Below are 20,807 nucleotides of genomic sequence, written 5' to 3' on the forward strand. Positions count from 1 at the left end.
CAAAATTTCTCTTTTATCTTTATATTGTTAAAATCAGCATGGATACAGATCAGATTCCTGATAAGCATGAGTAGATAGTACAGCCATTGGATCCCAGGACCAAGGTTGTTGAGAAAACCTGGATAAAAAAACATTGTTTTTTCCCCTACCATTTACTATATAGTACCCCTGTTAATCAAAAAAAAAATATCCCCCTCTCCCTCTCTCAAACTAATAATTAGTTTCTAAAAACATGAGCAATTGAAGGTTCACTATAAAAGTTCAATTTACCATTAAGGGCATATTCAACTGGAATTTTTAGTAAAGGGTACCAGTTACAAAAGAGAAGTTTTACAGAAGAGCTGTTTAAAGATTTTTTTTTTAAGTATGTGTTTCTATGGAGCTCAATTTTTTTTATAAAGTGAATATCTGTTATTTAATTGAAATAAAGTATTTAGTGTTCCATACCTGTGTAATGTAACAAAAGTACTGCAAATTAATAGCATTATCTCCATATTGCTGAAAATGGACATAGTGCCCAACAACAAGGAATTAACATATGTAATAAAAACGTATTTTCAATATGTTGCGACCCATCATCCAGACCCAAAAAAAAAAAATAATCCGATCACTAACTGGCAATTACTCAACTCCGTCATTTGATCTCTACCGGCAACTTAACATACTCCCTTTGCGGTATTTATACTTTTATAAATCGATTCTCCTACTTACTAAAAAACAACTCAGTCTCTCTTAATTTATCAAGGACATCAAATAGATACAATAACATTCTAAATATTCCCTTGATACATAAAACAGTGAAGAAAAACCATTTTACATATCTTACTCCGAAGTTTTATAACAAACTGTCGCATGATATTATTTTCCCCCCTTTAATACCGTTACTGAAAAAAAGTTTAAAAAATTACCTTTTCTCAATAGCTAACATCAACGACCATTTTTGAAAAACAATAAGAAAAAAACAACAAAAACAGAGCTCTATCGGTCAGTGCTAAATTGAATTTTATAAATGTCTAAGTACACTTCCTGCTGTTTGCCTCCAGATGTTGAAGTCGCTAAACAATTCTCGCACCACTCTAGCATTCCATAATCTTCATTTATAATGTATATGAAAGAATACTGTATATCTTGCTATATTTCTTTTGGAAATATATGACATCCATATTTTTATGGGCATTTTGCCTGTTGTGGTGTTGTATTTGTTTCTGAAATGGTGTATTGTATTCTAAAATTGTATACTTGTTCACAGATGCAGAATTATCATAGTGACAGACTCACGTCACGAGGTCCCGGGTTCGAACCCCACCGTCACCACAGTGGTGATCGGCTGAAGTTGGTTTTCTGTGGTTCCCAACTTCAAGGCGCGAATGCGAGCTGATCTCCCCTTCAAAAAGTCTCGCCACGGAGAGCACCAGACCTACAAACAGTACAAATGTAATTCAATCATAACACATCACTCACTTCACTTCTGCAGTATAGATGGCAACACTGAAAAGTCAAACACAACACTACATACACGTTCAGACAGTTAGGTACACACACAGTTACACTTCCGGCACAACTCACTAGGTAGTAAATTGCCCATGGCGATAGACCTGAGTTGTGCTCGGTTTAAAAAAAAAAAAAAAAAAAGATGCCGAATTATTTCAATATATTTATCAACCTTTCCCCCCCTTTTTTTGTTTGTTTGTTCTGTCCTTGAAATTGCATTGTAATTACTCATCGATACTTCGTGTTCATCAGTACAGATCCACGGAATCTCTTGATGAATTTGTTTCATTATTATGTGCTATTTCATCATGTTAAATAAAGTTTCAAAAAATAATAATAAAATTAATAAATCTGAAACATATAAATTAAGTTTGGCACATTATATATTTACCAAGTAAATTTATAGATCCTCTTCTGATTTTGCATTTCAGAAAAACTTTGCTGTTTCAATGATATCTATGAATATGACTGATTCATTTGAAGCAAATGATTCTGGTGATTATCTTTTTATTCATATTAATCTTTGCAGAACGATTTCTAGTGAGAATGATTCTTTTTTCTTCCTCGATGATCATTGATCATTTTTGTCACACCACAGTCATTTTCTATACAGGAGGGATAATTAGACTGGGACCTACAATTTATTGCAGATTCTGAACACAGCAGCATTCAACATATTTTCTGGTGATCCAAAACCACCACCAATAAATTCCATATATTTTGCACTTGAATTTGAGAGCTGTGCAAGATTTATTGGCAAAACCTAGCAGTGTGCTTGTGTGTCTAGCATTGTGCATGTTTTATGTTGTATAGATGGTGTGATCTAATTGCAACTGTGTGGATTTGCAATTTATTATATACTTGTGTTATAGGTCTTAGCCAACTCAAAGTTGGAAAAACTCAAAAAACTGTATTTAGCCAACCACCACTGTCAGGTGTCAAACCCAGATTTTTGTGATATGAAACAGTCACAACCAGCAATCACTAATGATAACCATATGGCAGCATGCATAGCAACTAGATGACAAAACAGATATTTTAGCTAGAGTTTTACAGATTCAAGTATTTTTTCTTTTCCCAATGATCAATTTTTTTTTTTTTTGACAATTTGAACAGGTGAACGAATTGTATACATATTTTCACAAAGGATCTTGTGGAAAAAAAAGAATGTCATATTGTAAGCCAAAAATATGCTGTCTTTGAACTCAGGAGCTAGTCATGTGAAAGTACCATAATTTCCGGCCGGTATATAACACACAGGAGGAAATTCAGTATATAGCCCCTCCTTCAGACACATTTCTGAATGGATGGTCCCGCAGAACCTAGCACTACGACTAAAGATCTATTGCAATATCCCCGCCAAAAAAAAAATTCAAGTCCTTAGTAGAGATCTGTAGCTGAAGCAAAGTTAACCAAAGATCTAATAGAAATGTCATTTGATCGAGCCCTGAGAGCTTCAAGACAACTCAAGTGCAGAGATTCAAGGACACTAGATATTTTGTCAGCCTATTCTTTGATACCCAGCAAGCTATACAAGTACAGCACTTCCTTTATACTTTGAATTACAAAGGAACTATACTACTTTGCAAGGCCATGATGGCGAGATTCCGGCAGATGGTGGGAAAAAAAAGAAAAAGGTTATATAGAGGTTCCCCCCCCCCTATACTTTTATCTCGGAAAGAAGGCATCCCTTAAAAAAGATGCATGAACAAAATTTTTTATGCATCCTGTTCTGAAATTCTCAGTTGCTGACTGTTTTGATATTTTCATTAATATTTCTAAACAGAAAATAATCAAAATACACACACTAATCCAATATATATAACATACATGCTAAAAGAAATACTGAATTAAAAACCAAATGCATTAAAAAATTCAAACATTTCAAAAGCCAGAGTATAGCACCAAAGGCAGTTGTATACACATAACTAGAAATTTTAAAATTAGAAGAAAAAAGAAAAATACGAAAATAAATGGAACAATAAGGAGGTTGTTTTCACAAGGGAGAACCCTTTACACACACACACACACACCATATATATGGCAAACAAATTATGGTGGGAAAAAGATATTTCCTGCACATGCTAATTAAAAATCACTAACTTAAAATGCTTAAATCGCATTGAATATCAAATTCTCACATTTAAAATTTTGTTAAAATGTGTCTCATGTATAGTGTCAAATTTTCTGTAAGTTTGGTGAAAGATTGGTTGAACATTATTTAAGCAAAAAAATCATATATATAGTGTGAAAATTAGAATTTTTATAAAGATCATTCATCTCTTTTTTTTGTAAAAATAGTCGGCACTCGATATAACGATCTCCCTACATATATGATGGTCATTCTATGAAAACATTAGAGGCTCGTCCCATCAGTCATTGTAATGGAATGATCGGTATAACGTGGGGTCGTTATAACAAACCTTGACTGTAGTGTGTATATTCATGTGCTATTTTCACAAAAATGTATACAAGTATTGCACAAAACAAGTAAAATATTGTGAAAGTTGAAAATCATTTGAAGTTTTTTTTTATGATATAAGGTTAATCGAAAAATTTTTCCCTTTATAATTTTTTGTATGAAAGGTGTCTGCCTTAGGCACCTTGGTGTAGTTGTGCAAAAACGTTATGATCAGGCAGGTCACATAGGATATTGATTGTGCTGCAGTCTTTGCACCTCTGGCATTGCCCTTGGCTATACTGTACATCAGGTGCATATTTGCTTTCTCTGCATTCATAAACTGCTCCATCTTATGTGTGGTTGATGCTGAGAATGCTGGGGCAACATTTGTGGCTGATCTAACACTTTTAAACTGTCTCCCCCATGCCTACAGTGTCAGATTGTGGCCACACATTCTATGAAAAATATTATTAGGTTCCACCAACCCCGACTTTTGGTTACAATGCAGGAATCCTTCAAAAAAATATAAAAGAATCTCTACAGTATAGTATGTGTATTTGCAGTGCAAATAAAGATAAGCTCATAAATTCAAAAACGATGAATGATTCACAGTAATTTAATTACTATTTCACCAATATTTAAAGTCACTGTACAGGAGCAATCACTAGAACAGGATTAATTTATTTCAAAGCACGATTTCTTTTGATTTAAAAAGATTCAATGATACCTGGTTATTATCACAGGAGGAACTTGGTAACTGGTGCGGAATAGGATGCCTTGGTTGAACACATGACCCTGTAGCTAACGGATTCACACACTGAAACAATATCTCAATTTTTAGAAACATGTGTGAACTAAATTTATATTTGTTTCTAAATTCATATACATGCTGTTACTCACAAACACACTATTAGTAAAAATTTTAATCCACAAAAGATAAAGCAGCTGACAAAAATCAACTATAGTGCAATTATATTTACTTATTGACTGAGGACATTAGGAAAAAAAACAGAACATAAATACAGTATTTATTCATACAGAATACTTGTATGCATGATATGTATAAATAAAGTATGAATATTGACATGTTTGAAAATCGATGTGCAATTTTGTGCTCTATGTAAAGTGCAGATTTGTACTGATGTTTCAGCACTGCATATACTCACTGCTAAGGAAAAAAGGAAATGTGATTGACATAAGGTGTGAAATAAAGGATTTGCAAATACAGATGGTCAAGTTGATTGCGATTGGCTATCGGTTATCTAGAAGAGCTCTTCTCAACTTTTCTGAGACTGCTGCCCAGTAATTTAAATTTTTACGAGTTCAGCACCTGGTCTCAAAAAGTTTTAATTCATAGACAATATATAATCAATAAACAGTTAATAAACTTTTTTGATTATAACATCACATTAATTAACTAATTAAAAGACCAACTAACTACTATAAAAGTATTATATAGATCTTAATCCTGAATATTTATTATCTTACAGATGGTATGACTGATGTGGCCTGGCTTTTGGGAAAAACCAATAAATGTAGAAACTCCGGAAGGGGGAGGCGGGAGAAAAGAAATTTCTTGAATTACCCATTGTTCTTGATTGAGAAGGTTAGAAATGCTATTTTTGTTTTATTTATTTCATACCTGAAAACTTACACCTGAAGGAGGGAAATTTCAAGTGAAAGAAAAATTTTAATACTAGCCCGGAAACTTCTGAGGCCAGATGAAATTTTCTACTTGAACATACATTCAACTTATAATAAACTAACTGTGATCATATTATAATGCAATATTTGCATCATTTAAATGAATGAAAGCATAGTTGAAAAATACAGTAGGCTTAATTAAAGATCAGTTTTGTTAAGGGACATGGAAAAATATGAGAGCAATATTAAAGCAGATGTGTCAACATTTACATGAAGCCTCTCAGCTAGGGTTACGAGACATTCTTTTTGATGTCATTCCAAACATCCTCCTATGTTTCAGAAAGTTTGCCCTTTTCAAGTTTCTGGAATTCGTTTTTTCTGGGGAAAAATTATTTTTTCACTCTTTAACATACTGTATCTTTTTAAGGATATGAGTTCATTTTTTTTTCACACGTTTACATGTTTTGACTGATCACCATCAAAATTCGAGAAATGCAAAAAAACCAAGTTGCCTCCAAGCAAGGCAGATGCTATTCTAAATGTAGTGAATTTATGTAACCAAGCTTCTTTGAAATGCTATTCCGAGCATGATTTGATACAACGGCAAACTCGTTATAGCGCCAAAATTCTTTGAAATTGATGGTGGCATTATAACCTGGTTCCACTGTACATTAAATATCATATAATATCATTCATGAAAATTCATTAAAAAAATGCAGATAAAAAAAAAATAATCAAATTCATGGAGATGAACAGGCAATTCACATGAACCAATGGTAACAAGAAAAAAACTTATTTGCAACTGCTATCATGTGAGTGAATTGTGTTATTTCATTGATCGATTTTAATTTTTAAGCCTACACCAATTATGTCAGCATGGCTTAGATTTATTTTGAGCACAAATCTTAAAAAAAAAATTAAGATAGATCAATCAATTGGATTCTCAAGGTTCTAAACATTCTCACATGAAACAAACAAGAAACTTTATATGTATCTATGTTCTATATGCAAATGTGAATTGCACTTTATGCATTAAAAAAGTATAGAAACACTTTCTTTCCCTTTAATATATTACTATGAAGTGAAGTCAGGTCATTGTTATAATCACAACAAAACATTGGTTGCTCTCAATGATTATTTAAATTTCGAATGAGTATAAAGCTTTACTTGTGTCTGGCTGTTCTAAAAATGAGTATAAAATCTTTGAAAATCAAAATTAAATTATGCTCACCTTCCCTTGAATAATATTCCTTTGCCTAACAGTCTCACAATGACTAACTGGAGATATCGTAACTGGAGCAATTGTTCGAAGAGAAGACTGAAAAGTTTTAATGGAAAAAACATCAGGTACATACAAAAAAAAATTTAAATACACATAAAATTTATTTAAATAGAGCCTACAGAAGCCTCTCTTGCAATATTGAAATGAATTTAAGGTTTTGATTTTTAAGTGAATTTGGGTTATTAAAATGTTCAAGTATTAAGATAAAAAATATTTCCAGAAGATGAAGATATACCACCATTATTCTCAACAAAAAAGTTGAAGATATAATAGATTTTATTCATAAGCTTAAGTAGCTCCTTCCTATTGGCAAAAATATTTTAAATATAATTTGATTGGTTATGTAACAGAAACAATTGAATTTCAGACGTAGCTTCCTTTGTTATATTATGGCTGCAAAACACAAGTAGCTGTGAATGGATTGAAACAAGGTATATCTAAAAAGAGTTTTGTATAATGCATCAAATATTCATTTTATGCATTATAATCTTATTATCATGTGGCACAATGATCCAAAGCAATGTTTTGAAAGTGGTCTGTTTCTGAAAAGACACTGGAATAAATCTGTGGAGCAAGGAAAAGAAGCATATAGAAGGTTCCAATAAGGAACAAAGCAATACTATTTTTTAAATGAGTAATAAAAAAAAAATTAGGAAACTGACTACAGCAGGTTTTTTTTCTTCCCTATAATCTGTCTTCTTTATGTACCAACCCAATAGATAAGATCTTATTTATAAATGGGAAGTTGGTACAGCCCCAATCTGTTGTAAGCTGGACAGTGGTTTTCAAGATTAAAAATGTTCTTCATTGCTGTCAATGTTTCAAATCCACACTTTTGCATTAGAAGTGGAGATGTCGATTGCCCTGCTTAGAAAAAAACAATGAGTTTTGTGTATACAATACATACAGTAAGTTTTGATGAATATTGGCGAGAGCTTCATGGAGCATATAGGCACTCGCATTGATGGACATATGGGGAAGAGAATCTTTGGGAAAGAAATTTAAGATCCTTAAATGTATGAAATTGTCAGTGTTTTTGAACACAAACAAAATGATAAGTCTAAGAATAAGATTGCTTGCTATTAGTTGGAGATTTTGAGCCTGTGTGATCAAGTGCAGTACTTATATTTTTTAAATCATGAATAAGCATAAAAATGGAAAAATTTAGAGTTTTAAACTGATGGCACGAGAGTGAGCACAGAAAGTCAGCCAATTAATGCTCAAGTTATTTAAACATTGAATTTCAGCAAGCTTTTTTCAGCTTATGTTGAAAATGTCTTGAAATTAACATTTCTGAAGTTTTGTCTCATTCATGTGTTTAATCTGATATGGACTGTCCTATAAACAGGACACTGAGCATATATGTAATCTAAATGTGAGCGACCAGTTTTGAATATTTCCAATTAAAACCGCCTTTCTTCCACTATTTCTGGTGAACTTCAACCATGTTGCCGATAGTTATACTAGTTATGGAAAAGATTTAAAATTATACCCAAATGAATTTTTTTAAAGAAATTTAATGTAGACATGCCAACATTGGCATGAAGCCTCTCAATAGCGATGAATGTTGAGCTTCACCATGGTTCCTTTCTGTGACAACATAATCATAGCCCATGGTTCTCAGATTTATGTCACCCATGGCTCTCTTACCCTAGTCAATGATAAACTGTGGCTTTCCAGAATAGTCAAATAAAGAACCCTTTTGAAGCACTGAATAAGTATACATTAATATTGCCAGCTCTGCACAATGACCCTGACAAAGGTTGGCGATGAGAATCATTTTCATAGCTCAATGAAAAAGAAAATTTTTTTTAATTTTTGAATTGAAATTTCATTTAAATACAGCATGCTATAGACAATAGAACCTAATGGCTCCGACAACCTGAACCCCCCTCCCCAAAACAAGTTAGAGTTTGCAGAGACCCTCAGTAATTCATGAATATTCAATGCGTTCCCTTCTTGCATGGGACTTAGCAGGTCGTATATACATCTGCCCTACACACCCCCTAATGATTTCTTCATATATTAAAGCTCCTACGGTACATAAGCACTCTCTTCTAAACAAGCTTTTAATATATGCAGATACCTCTACAATGTTAGAAGCTAATGATGTAGATATGTCTGCACATGTGATAACACATTTTTTCAGTTAAAGAATGGGAAAAACTTATTTGTGACTTATGAAAGGTTGTAGCATATAAAATGCTGCATGAATGAATGTAAAAGATGAAAGACTTTCTAGCAAATTGGATAAAGGCTAGAGCAGAAAAAGCTGCAGTATTTCTATAGTTTAGTTTAGGCCACGGCAACCTATGACCCATTTCGTAATTTCAAGTGACCCACTTGAGTTCTAATAATAAAGTATAATTATATTCGAGTATATAAAGTATATAATTGAAACAGCTTTTTAATACATACGTTTTGGTTGATTTTGACCACAGGCAAAAAAGGTTGCAGACCTCCTGGTTTAGTTACTAAATATATGTGACATTTTGAACACGATTCACTGTTGCATGACTAGAACTGATGTTAAGGCTACAGGAGAAGCAATAATTCAATTCCAATAGGACTTCTACCTAAGCCAGTGTTTTCAAAACTTATTTGGCCCATCGCCCCCTTTTAAATAAAAATTTTCGCATTGCCCCCCCCCCCCAAGTGATGTTAAAAATCCACATTTTGATTTTTTTGCATGAATATGTTTTCCTGCGACAGGGTAGTATAAAAATAGTTAAAAATTCGAAAAAAATTTTAAGATTACAGTAAACTTTATTACAAACATAAAAAAATAAAATTCGCAAATTATAAAATTATAATTCACAAAACATATGCACATATTTACATTGATTGCAGTCAAAGTAATACTTGCATCATACTTAAAAAATATCTATTAATAATAAAATTGTTTTTAGAAAAACACAAACATGATTACAAATAGTATTTCTATGGCACCTGATGTGCCATAATTATTTGTTAGTGCTAGACTATTATATTAAGCTGCATTCCCAAATTCCCTTTTTTGAATATTTATAGTTGATTTCAAATTTTGTCAAAAGATTTGTTACTGCATTGAAACCCCTTGCACCTGAAAATTTTGTGCTACATTAGAACCTCGCAATAATGGACTCTCACGGGATCAAAATTTTCTCCACTAATGCGCAGGGTCCATTAATGGATAGTAAAATAATCAATCTTATATCCAGAGTCCTGGTGATGTAATTCAAAAAGTTTCCTATGATAGGGGGTGTTTGCTAACAGGGAGTGTCCATCATGGGAGGTTCCACTGTGTACAGTGTATTTGCTTTCGTAACCAGAACAATATAACCATATTCAAATTTGAACCTCAGGCCCTCTTTTAATGCCAGTTTTATCAATTTTTCTTGGAAATGTAATTTGTGTTATTATTGAAGCTCGGAAAAAAATTGAAAAATGTTTTTATTCTTTTAAATCGCCCTCCCTGTCCCCCTATTATCAACTGCATCTCACACATTCCTGGAACAATTTAAACTAGATTTAACATGTGTTACCTACTCCTATGAAATCATATATCCAGAAATTTTACTTTATATGAAATTATTCCTACCAACGCATGTTGGAATTAAATGTTCTATTTTCACATGGAGCATAAAGTAAGGTGTGGATGAGTTGAGTTCTGGTGAATGCATAAGCCTTCATTGATGATAAAGCCAATCCTCATTACTCAAGTTCAAACAAAGACACTTGCACCTGGTAGAATTTGATTTTTTTTAAATGGAACTGATGGAAACTCTACTCGGTGATATTGATTTTCTAGTGACCTTAGAAATATGTGCATATGCACATGGCTATCCAATTTTTATTAGTGTAGTTGTAACTCACTGGATACGCAATTGTGTTCGCTCTCTCTGAAGCATGGATCAGCAACAAAATTTATCTGGAAATCTACTACTTTGACTTTTTCCCTTATCAGAGATCGACTCTGATGAAGCACGAGTCCCAGATATTTCATTGTTTTTTTGTTTCTTTCTTAATCACCAGAATACTGCCAAATAATTATTTTAGTTTTCTTTGGATTGTAAATTTGATTTTTACCAATCTTGCACGTTCGTAATTAAATGTCAATTTAGAATAGTAATAATCCTTTCCCTGGTAAATCAAAGAGGGAACCAATGATAAAGGCAAATAAGGAGGAAAAAATCATTAATTCCTAAAGAGTTTTGACACGCTACGGGTGCCACCTTCAAAGGATGAATGCCCCCCCCCCCATCAATGCTGACTGGGGATCACACTTGGATTGGTTACCAAATTTTAAGCACATCTGGGAAAAATATGTTAATTCAAGTCAGATGTCGAGGTCTGAATCAAGTGTGTCATCCAGGTAGGCATTCCGACCATGGCTTACTTTTATCATACAAGCAAAACTTGTCATTTAATGAAACATGATACATAATAATTCATTTTGATTAGCAATAACACTAATAAATGCTTTGTCTCCAAATGTTCAGCAATAAAGTTTGTGAAAAAAAATTTAATCGTTTAATTTTCAATTAAGCCGCTCATAAGACACTTGACTTGTTGTTTCAAGTAAAGTCTGAAATGAATTTGAACGCAAGTGACCATTCAAGTATTACGTAAGCAGATTTTCAGCCATTTTCCATTTTTGACCCCCCTCCCCCCCCTTCAGCAAAATTTCATCAGCAGCTTAGAATATTTCATATCTTCAAAAAGGGTTGGTTGATGATGTAAACAACCGTCAAACACCCCCCTCCCCACTTGTCATCAAAAGTCAGCAAATCCGAAACACCCCCCCCCCCATGCTGACGTAATGCTTGAATGACAACCAAGTATTTTTTTATGATATTATCCTATTTTTCTGTTACTTCGAGTCTGAATGGCTCCAGAGGAGGAAATGGAATTTCGCAACGTAACAAGATAATGAGCAAATTAACAAAATAAAATATCAATGTCTTTTTTTATTTTCTATCAAAAACATTATTCAGGCATCACTGGGTAACCAAAATATTTGGACTCAAGTCCCAGATGCCCGAATCCCTGCTTTGCTCCTCGTGTCTAAGTTGTGTTCCATCTGTCTCTGTCATTCAATCTTCCAAACCAGCAGTGCTACTGTGATATTATTTAGGTCCATATTTTAAGAAAATGGAATTTTGCATAATTTCGAATGCAAGATTCTGGCAAGCATGAACAGAGAGAAAAACTATTGCAATTGATTATTTTCTTTTGCATATAATTTGAATGAATCTCACTGAATATTTACCATTGTTTTATGAACATATCAGAAATCTCGTTAGATTGCAATGAATTTCAACTTTCAGATCAAACATTAAAAAAGATTCAGACGAAACCACTATAATCAAATGTAAAAAACAATAGAAAAATTCTTTGAGAGAGATACGATTGGTAATATAATTATATCATTGAGTAATACTATTAATATACCAAGATACTTGATAATGAGTCGATTTTGAATAGAGTTGATTCCATACTTAAAGGTCGTGTGGAAATCCATTGTTTTCTTTCAAGGAAAAATGCTAACAATTTTTCAAGTTCAAAAATGTATTTTTTTACTAAGCTGATGCCATTGCAAGAAGAAAATAATATCATCCAGAGCTGCCCTTAGGGGTGTGTGACAGGTATGGTTGCACTGGGCCCTGCGTTTTGGGAGGTCCCCGCAGTTACGGTAAAAACTATTTCTTTCATAAATTCAGAGCTTACATGAATTATGAAATTATTTTTTTATAAATTCTGAATTTTCATGAATTTCTACAAAATTTTTATCAATTCTAGAAGTATTTCTTTCACTAATTCTTGATTTTCATGAGGGCTGGAATTATTTCTTTCACTTTTTTTCAATTTTCATAGGTGCTGGAAGTATTTTTTCATTTACTGCAAACTTTCATCAATTTTGGAATTATTTCTTTCGTATATTCTGAATTTTCATCAATTTTGGAATTATTTCTTTCGTATGTTCTGAATTTTCATCATTATTAGAAGTATTTTTTTTCATTATTTTATTTATTCTGAATTTTCATCAGTTTTAGAAATATTTTTCATTATTTAATTTATACTGAATTTTCATCAACTCTGGAATTATTTTGTTCATTTATTCTGAATTTTCATGGGTGCTGGAATTATCTGTCAATTATTTTTTATATTTTCGATTCATTGATTCTGAATTTTCATTAATTCTCAGACAATTCCTTTCATTAAGTTATTTTTTTGATTGGTTTTGGATTCAATTCAAAATTTTTATTAATTTTTTTTGGTTAATTTACATTTAATTATTTAATGGCGTCTTTTTTTATATAGATATTTTTCAGCATTTTTGTATATTTTGTGATAATGTATGAATATTTGGATGCCGATTTTTCTCTCCCACAGAATGTAAGGAGGCCCCGATATTATTTTCACACCGGGCCCCATGTCTGGTAAGGGTGACCCTGCTATCATCTGATGCTGAAGGAGCGTGTATTCCCTATCCATATATTCCTCGTAATATTCGGAGGAGAAACTATGCTTGTTTTCGGAGATAGCACCAAAATTTAACTTTTAACCTTATATTGTCATAATCAGTGCAGATATGGATAGTATTCTTGATAGGCATAAGTAGATAATACCGCCCATGTGTTTTACTTAAATCATCAAAATCGGTCAATATAAAAGAATTTAGTAACATCAAAATTTTTAAAAAAAGGAAAAAAAACATTTTTATAATTTTTTACATTTCTTTTTGGACACCATCAAAATAACATATACAAACACAAAGGCCACAATGGGAAAATTGCCCAACAAGGTGGCTGAAATTGATGTTCTGTATGTTTAAATAGAAATTGTATGCTTAAACAGAATGGGCTACCCCCCATTGAGTCCCAAACACTTTCGATATGTGACTTTTGCCCACATAAAAATTCAATATTGCTCGTCGGCAATTATATTTTGGCACTTCCGGTTAATTCATGAACTTGCATGAATTCATTAAAATGTTCCCATTTTGACAGTGTTCCTCAAAGTGAGCATCACGGCTCTGACTAGGAACCTAGGGTAAAGGGAGTCGTGGATGACAAAAGTTCAACGATCACTGCATACACCGATGAATACCATTATGACAAAAAAACAACATACAAAAAGACCATAGCCATAGGTGAATGAACAGTGAAGCTTAAGTCATGGTCCTCACCCCCTCCCCAACATCCTGCCACAAGGTCTCTAGGCAAGGTTCTTTGACGGTCCGCTGCTGTAGTCAATTTATAACGTTAAAAAAGGAGAGAATCATCTCTCGGCCACTAAACCAGAACCCAAACCAGCCCCACCTTTGTGGGAACCATGGCTCCAATAATGACATAGTCATTAGCAAAGTCCCAGGGGGGATTTTGCACCTCTCATTCCCAGATGGTGCTGAAATCTGCAACAGTAGCCTTCATCCATGAATTACAGTTAAAATAAATCTATAATGTACAGCACATATTCGGGGGGGGGGGGGGGAAGAAATTAGTTTATCTTGGTTCCTTAACAAATGAAACAAGTATAACTACTGTGTGCAATATTCTTAGGTTTTTTCCTGCCCATTAGCGCAGATATTTATGAAGGCTCCCTTGGAAAAAAAGGGGTCAGAGTTTTCAAAAACTTATTTCTTCCTCTAGTCATTCCATCACCCTCATGTCCATTTGTAGCTCCTCCCCAAATCGTGTCTGAAGCTGATATTGCCCCTCCCACCGAAGAGCCTCATTGTCCACTATGGGAAACACTGACCTAAGCCATCAGACACAATATACCCATGACACTTTCTGAATAAGGGAATATTTCTTATTAAAATATATAAATTGCTTTAAGAAAAGGGCCGTTCAAGTATTATGCCAGCAGATTTTTAGCCATTTTTGACCCCATCAGCAAAATTTCATCAGCTCTATCCCCTACCTCTTAATGCATATTAGGATCAGAGACATGAGTGGGGAGGGGGCACGAGTCCTCTATGCAACCTCTCCCAGATAATCAAAAATGTATTTTTTTATGTAAAATATATATTTAATTTAAAATTTATGAAGAAAACACCTTTACATGTTATTATAATCAATTTCTGTGAATTCCAATGCTATTTTGAAGGCAAAGAACTCAAAATTTTTATTATTTAGCTCCCAAACTTTACAATGCATTTACCTTTAGAAATCAAAAATATACCTTCACAAAATTCAGGAAAGCCATTTCCAAATTAATCTTATCCATAGATGATATTGACACTTTTCTTCATATCCAATAGCAAAATTTTTATTATTTTTATGCCTGCCTTATTATAATTCCTTTCCAACTCAGCATCAGATATGAAATTTACTTGAATTTATATATGATAATTGTATTTGAGTACAATGAATGTATTTGTAAATGTATATAATTAAAAATTTGTATATATATAATTATACTGTTTGATGCATGAATGTAAGTTCTGTAACACATTTAGCATCCACTGATTCCTTTCACTTACAGTTTTGATCATAAAAAATTGTTTACAGTCAACTATACAGGCTCTGGCCTCTTGATGACTAATAATATATTATAGATTATAATTTGACATATCTTGAACTGGAATAAAATTCAACTAAACTGGAAAAAAAATAAAAAATTCTCTAAGAAATACATTGTGACCCACCCTCTAAGCAATATATGCTAAACCCATCTCAGGGTTCTTTGATGTTGCCCACCACCTTAAACCTAATTTTGTGAAACTAAAAAAAAATTTGTATCAAATTTGACAGAAATTTGAATCATAATGAAAATAAATTTTTTAAATTAATGAAACGGCACATTCATAAATCACTTAAGTGACCTGTGGCACAGCTCCAGAACACTTAAGTGGTCTGTGATACATTTAGCATAGGTGCCAATTCATGGACTTGAAAAATCTAGTTTATCACGTAATGACACATTCCAACAAATAAAGGGGGAAACCCGAGGATATTTTTCAGAATGTTAATGGGTGACCGTATTTATGCTGTTTTCTTGGTATGCTTTTTGCTGTCCTATTTTTTTGGCAACAATTGGCCACTTTACTTGCTTTTGGCATCATATTTGGTGACAAATTTTTTCCACTTGAAATTCTGATTTCCCATCTTTCCTGAGAAAACATGGTCAGCCTGGAATTGTAAGGACTAAAAGAGTATTTTCTCTTTAGGGATTTTCCATTAAAACAAAGCACAGTTTGAAGACTCTTGGGAATTCTTCTACGAAGATACAAAAAATCAGAAGAATCCGATTCCCGACCAGAAGATTTCAATAAGGCTGAAAAATTGGAAGGCTTTTGGGTAAATTGGAAGCATTGACACCTATGATTTAGAGATCCCTTAAGTGACATGTGGTGAAGTTTTAGGGCACTTAAGTGATGCAGGGAATATTTATGGATCACTTGAATGATGTGTGGCACAGTTCCATATCACTTGAAGGATCTGTGGGACATTTAGATATCATTAAAGTGGCTCTACAGCAGACTTATCAACAATAGTTCAAGTGCCCACAAAAACTAGGGAAAGGCAGAGATGGTATTTTTTCGGCCTGAAATATACTGAGAATTTGAATTTTCTGGATGTTAATGCCGAAACTGATATTTGGATAGAAAAGTGATTTGCCTCCTCTGGGAATCGAACCTGGGTCCCCTTGCATACCGGAAAAGTGAGCTAACCAAAACACCATAGACACTTTTCAATTCCTTTTAACACACATTCGTAGCATGAATTTCAGGCCGAGAAAATACCATCTCTGCATACAAAATGCCAACTGGGGTGAAAATTGCTGTGGTTAAGGGAGGCTGCTATGACTCCACTCAGCGCTTCATGCTACTAATGCGTGTTAAAGGGAATTGAAAGTGTATCTCTGGTGTATTGGTTAGCGCACTTGCCCAGTATGCAAGGGGACCCAGGTTCAATTCCCGGAGGAGGCAAATCACTTTTCTTTCCAAATATCAGTTTCGGCATTAACATCCAGAAAATTCAAATTCTCACTAGTGAAAGGTTTTTTATCATTTTTGGCTCACAGAGTATAAGCTGCCATTAAGAATATTTTATATTTTTATGAAGGGTGGTTGATGATGTAAGCATCACTTAAACTCCCCCTTCCCCATTGTCATCATAAGTCAGCAAACCTGAAACCCCATTTCACCCCCCCCCCCCAATTGATGCTCACATAATACTTGAATGACCCCAAAGAGAAATTGTACCCTCCCAAAAAAAAATATTTACTTGCTTCTTCAAAAAATATATATACATAAAAAATTATATATAAAGGAAAACTATAAACTTACACTGTGAACAGAGTTCTGTTTCAGTAAATTAACCAAATGAATACTTTGTGCAGAGGTATTTTTCATATTAGATTGCTTTTCAGTTTGAGAAACATCAACATTAGGTGTAGACATTTGATGGTTCTTACGAGTAGGTAGAGATGGTACAGAAACTTGCCCACAGATGGATACAGCAGGCATATGGTTATCAGACTCTGTCTCTTTATTTAAAACCTGAAGGAAAAAAGTCATGGCTAAGTATATACATTTGTTTCGAGAAGATGGAACATAAGATAAACTTGCTAGCACATTTTATAAAATTCTCAATTCATAGAGTCTAGTTTTATACTAAGACTCTTTCTTATTTGTGCTTCTTTCTCTACAAAAGTATTTCCTTTTATAACATTCGCTGTAAAAAATTGCATGAACCGGATTTAAAAAAAATATATATCAGGGTGTCAAAATACTCTTTTATTCTTTTTTCATAAAATTAGAACACGCCATAATTTTGTTTTTGCAAACAACAGCATATTTGAATGAAAAACATTACGGGGAATCCTCCCAACTAATGGGCTGGAAAAAAAATACGGTCATTATTAAGAGGTGGTCATTGGAAGGAACGAAGTAGTGAAAATAAAATGAAATTTACTATGCTTACATGTAAAATAAGAATCTATATGATTTGTATGTTAATTAAAAGCAGTGGTTTTGAAAACATAAAAAATTTATTTTGCAGTTTTTAGACCCTATAAACTATGAACATGTTCACTGTTTATAGGGTCTAAAAACTTAGTTGGGGCAAAGACTGACATAAATGTGACAATTTATTTTGCATTCAAGAAATCTAAAATTTGTAATTGGGCTGTTTTGTTTCAAAATACATTTTTCTATACTCATCATGCATCCACATCTACAGAAGAACCTGCTTATAGCAAGCTCACTTTTAGTGAGAGTCTGGATTGAATGAGCAAATTGATGTATTTTGTTTCGTATGATGCTAATTGCATGACAATTCTGTCACTTTTAGTGAGCAGGTTTCACGGTAGCTCAGATTTAACAAGCAATTTGAAAAGAAAACTTGAAAAATCATACATGAAAATTGAGAATGAAAATTAAATGCAAGAACCACCACAAAACTGAGTTTTTTTTTGCCTCTCATAATGTGGAAACAATACCCTCAATATGGGATAAATGCCAATCAATTAAGTCAACAAAAAACGTATCACCCCACAAGGTTTTTTTGCCAAAATGCAAAACAATGTTTCATCTAGAAGAGGAGGAATAAAAATAGAAAATGAAAATAAATGTAATTCACAAATCAGAATTCAAAAAAGAAATGTTTAATTCCTCACTTGTTTCACTTCCAACACAAACTCCAGTGTTCGAGTGCGAGGATCATCACTGGAATTTACCCTTTTCTGTGTAACAAAAGGGTTATCACTCCTTTAGGTTTGTTTATCAATGTGCATGAATTTCAATACTGTTTCTGAACATTGTTCAGCAGTGGTCAAAAAAGCAAATAGAATGCTCGTTTTCATTTTCAAAAAGATCTCTTTGTATTCTCCTAATGTCATTCTTCTGCTCTTCCAAGGCTTAGTTCGTCCTGGATTGGAGTGTGCTGTAAGGTTTTGGAGACCATACCTACAGGCTTGGTTGAAAGGGTGCAGAGAAGAACTACGCTTGTCCTTACAGGCACACGAGGCTTGAGTTATGAAGAGAGACTTCATTTTTTGAATAGGTTTACATTGGATGAATGCAGGTGTTGGAGAAATATGATCGAAGTGTTCAAAATTTTCAATGGGATGGATAGGATGGAACATTAATAGGGATACTTAAATTTCATATTTACAAAACCACCAAGAATAAATGCGAAATTTGCCAATTTTGAGGAATAAATGCAAAAATTAGAATTTTTACTACTTTTCTGCAAAATCTCAATGATTTCAATTTTACCGTTAATTCTTCCGTGTGTTTCGAAGCTATAATTGACACCTTAAAACAATACGAAACTAAATATGAAAATAAAGGAGCTATAGTATCAGACTCCGCGCATTACATGACTGCGTGCTTCAAATTATTAAAAACACTTCTTGGTGACAACATTTTGCACTATCAATGCTGGGCAAATAAAGTGGATTTTGTGGGTGATGCATTCATTAAAGAATTCAAAGAATTTAATTCTGTTGTGGCCAAGATGAAGAGAACTTTTTTTGCACTTAAGAAAAATGAATAGTGCAAAAATGAAAAACAGTGCGAAAAATGAAGTGAAAATTTAAGCTACCAAAAAGAAAAAAGTATCACTATAAGTAAATCGTTGTTCAAAGGTGTCATTCATCTGAGCGAATATCATATATTGCTGCTTTTCTCAATAAATATGAAGACGATTACTCCAGCATAAGTTTATTAAAAATAAATTTTGACAATGAAATTCTAGCTCCTAAAATACGGGTTCAGTTGACTTTCGTTTCCGAGTTCTGTAGGAAAATTATGTTAATCAACAATTTTGAAAGGATCAAACTTTCCATTCGCACATGTTTTGTGGAGTAAGTTAGTAGATTTGAAATCTTTTGGGCTTCAAAGGCACTTTTACGGAAAAAAAATTGACAAATGAGTAAAGTAGTGTTTTAATTATCCGAAATAAATTAGGCCGACAGAATGGCGGATAATACAGAGGTCTTAAGGAAAAGCCTATTAAACATCAAACCATGTTATAATTTCGCACATTACGAACCTAATAATCATGTTTACAGCAAAACAGAAAAATTTAAGTGGGAAAATGAACTTAAATGAAGTTAAATACAGTACTTAAAAAGTTCAGTCCTGTGATGATTTAAGAAAATTTTTGATCATAATCTGCTTTCCTGACGAGTGCCATTTTTTCGCTGCCAAGTCTCGCCATCTTTGCAGCATCATTATGTCGATTCCTGTAGCTTCTTCTTGTAGCTCAATGTATTTAATTGCAGTTTCTAGAGCCTTAACTCCGTCTTTATGTGAAATTCTGGAAGCTCAACAGTTGTGCTTGATCTCTCCTTTTTTTTCTCGGTGGGATGTAGGAACGAAAGATCGGATAAATGAGAATAATGTATGTTGGAATTGATGAACAGCATGGTATTCTGCTGAAGATACAGCAGCAGAAAAGAATTAAAATAAATTTACTTTACATATGGCATCCAACCAGTGTCATCTTAATGCATGGGTCCCACCGAACACAGACCAGAAACCTCAAGTGCAGAGGAGCCCTCATGAAAATGAGATCTGGTTCAAATTATCGAGAGTAAGCATTACTAGCAGGGTAGGAGGAGGGGGCCTCAGAAAAATCATTCTAGCCGAAGGCATATATAATATATATGCTATTTTTTAAAAATATTATTTTATTTTTATTATCTGTGAAAAAATAAATTTTTTTTGTGAACAAATACAAAATTTCTGACCTGAATTTTTTTTTGCGAATAAATGGGAAATTTATGATTTTTAAATGTTTTTTGCAAAATTTACGTATCCCTAAACATTAATTATTAGTCCATAGTCAATTGACTGTTTTTACAAGGGAGCACTAGTATCAATAGGTAAGAGACAATTTTAGGTTATGGTGCTGCAGAGAATTTTTCTCTGATAATGTTGTTAATAAATCGAATAGCTTACTCACAGAGGTAGTAAATTCTGACACAATTGACACATTTAAAAAGGAATACGACAATCATGTTGGGGTAAATCGAGAAGCTATCCATACT

The 20,807-nt window shown here is 33.2% G+C and overlaps 1 protein-coding gene across 6 annotated transcripts in view; it reads right to left on the reverse strand.

The window, feature by feature from the left end:
• The window catches only part of LOC149065565 (uncharacterized), a 259,702-nt gene that overhangs the window by 59,972 nt on the left and 178,923 nt on the right, over nt 1–20,807 (reverse strand). For all 6 annotated transcript variants that reach the window (XM_089253491.1, XM_089253490.1, XM_089253493.1 and 3 more), the window contains 3 exons: nt 17,098–17,310; nt 6,768–6,854; nt 4,620–4,709 (listed from right to left, as the gene is read on the reverse strand). In XM_089253491.1, coding sequence (XP_089109617.1) covers nt 4,620–4,709; nt 6,768–6,854; nt 17,098–17,310 — 390 coding nt within the window. The remainder of the gene's footprint in view (nt 1–4,619; nt 4,710–6,767; nt 6,855–17,097; nt 17,311–20,807) is intronic.

The sequence above is a fragment of the Pholcus phalangioides genome, unplaced genomic scaffold (genome assembly GCF_987345545.1).
Source record: "Pholcus phalangioides strain wild (caught in Gottingen) unplaced genomic scaffold, Ppha-v1.0 ptg000039l_1, whole genome shotgun sequence".
Lineage (NCBI taxonomy): Eukaryota > Metazoa > Arthropoda > Arachnida > Araneae > Pholcidae > Pholcus > Pholcus phalangioides.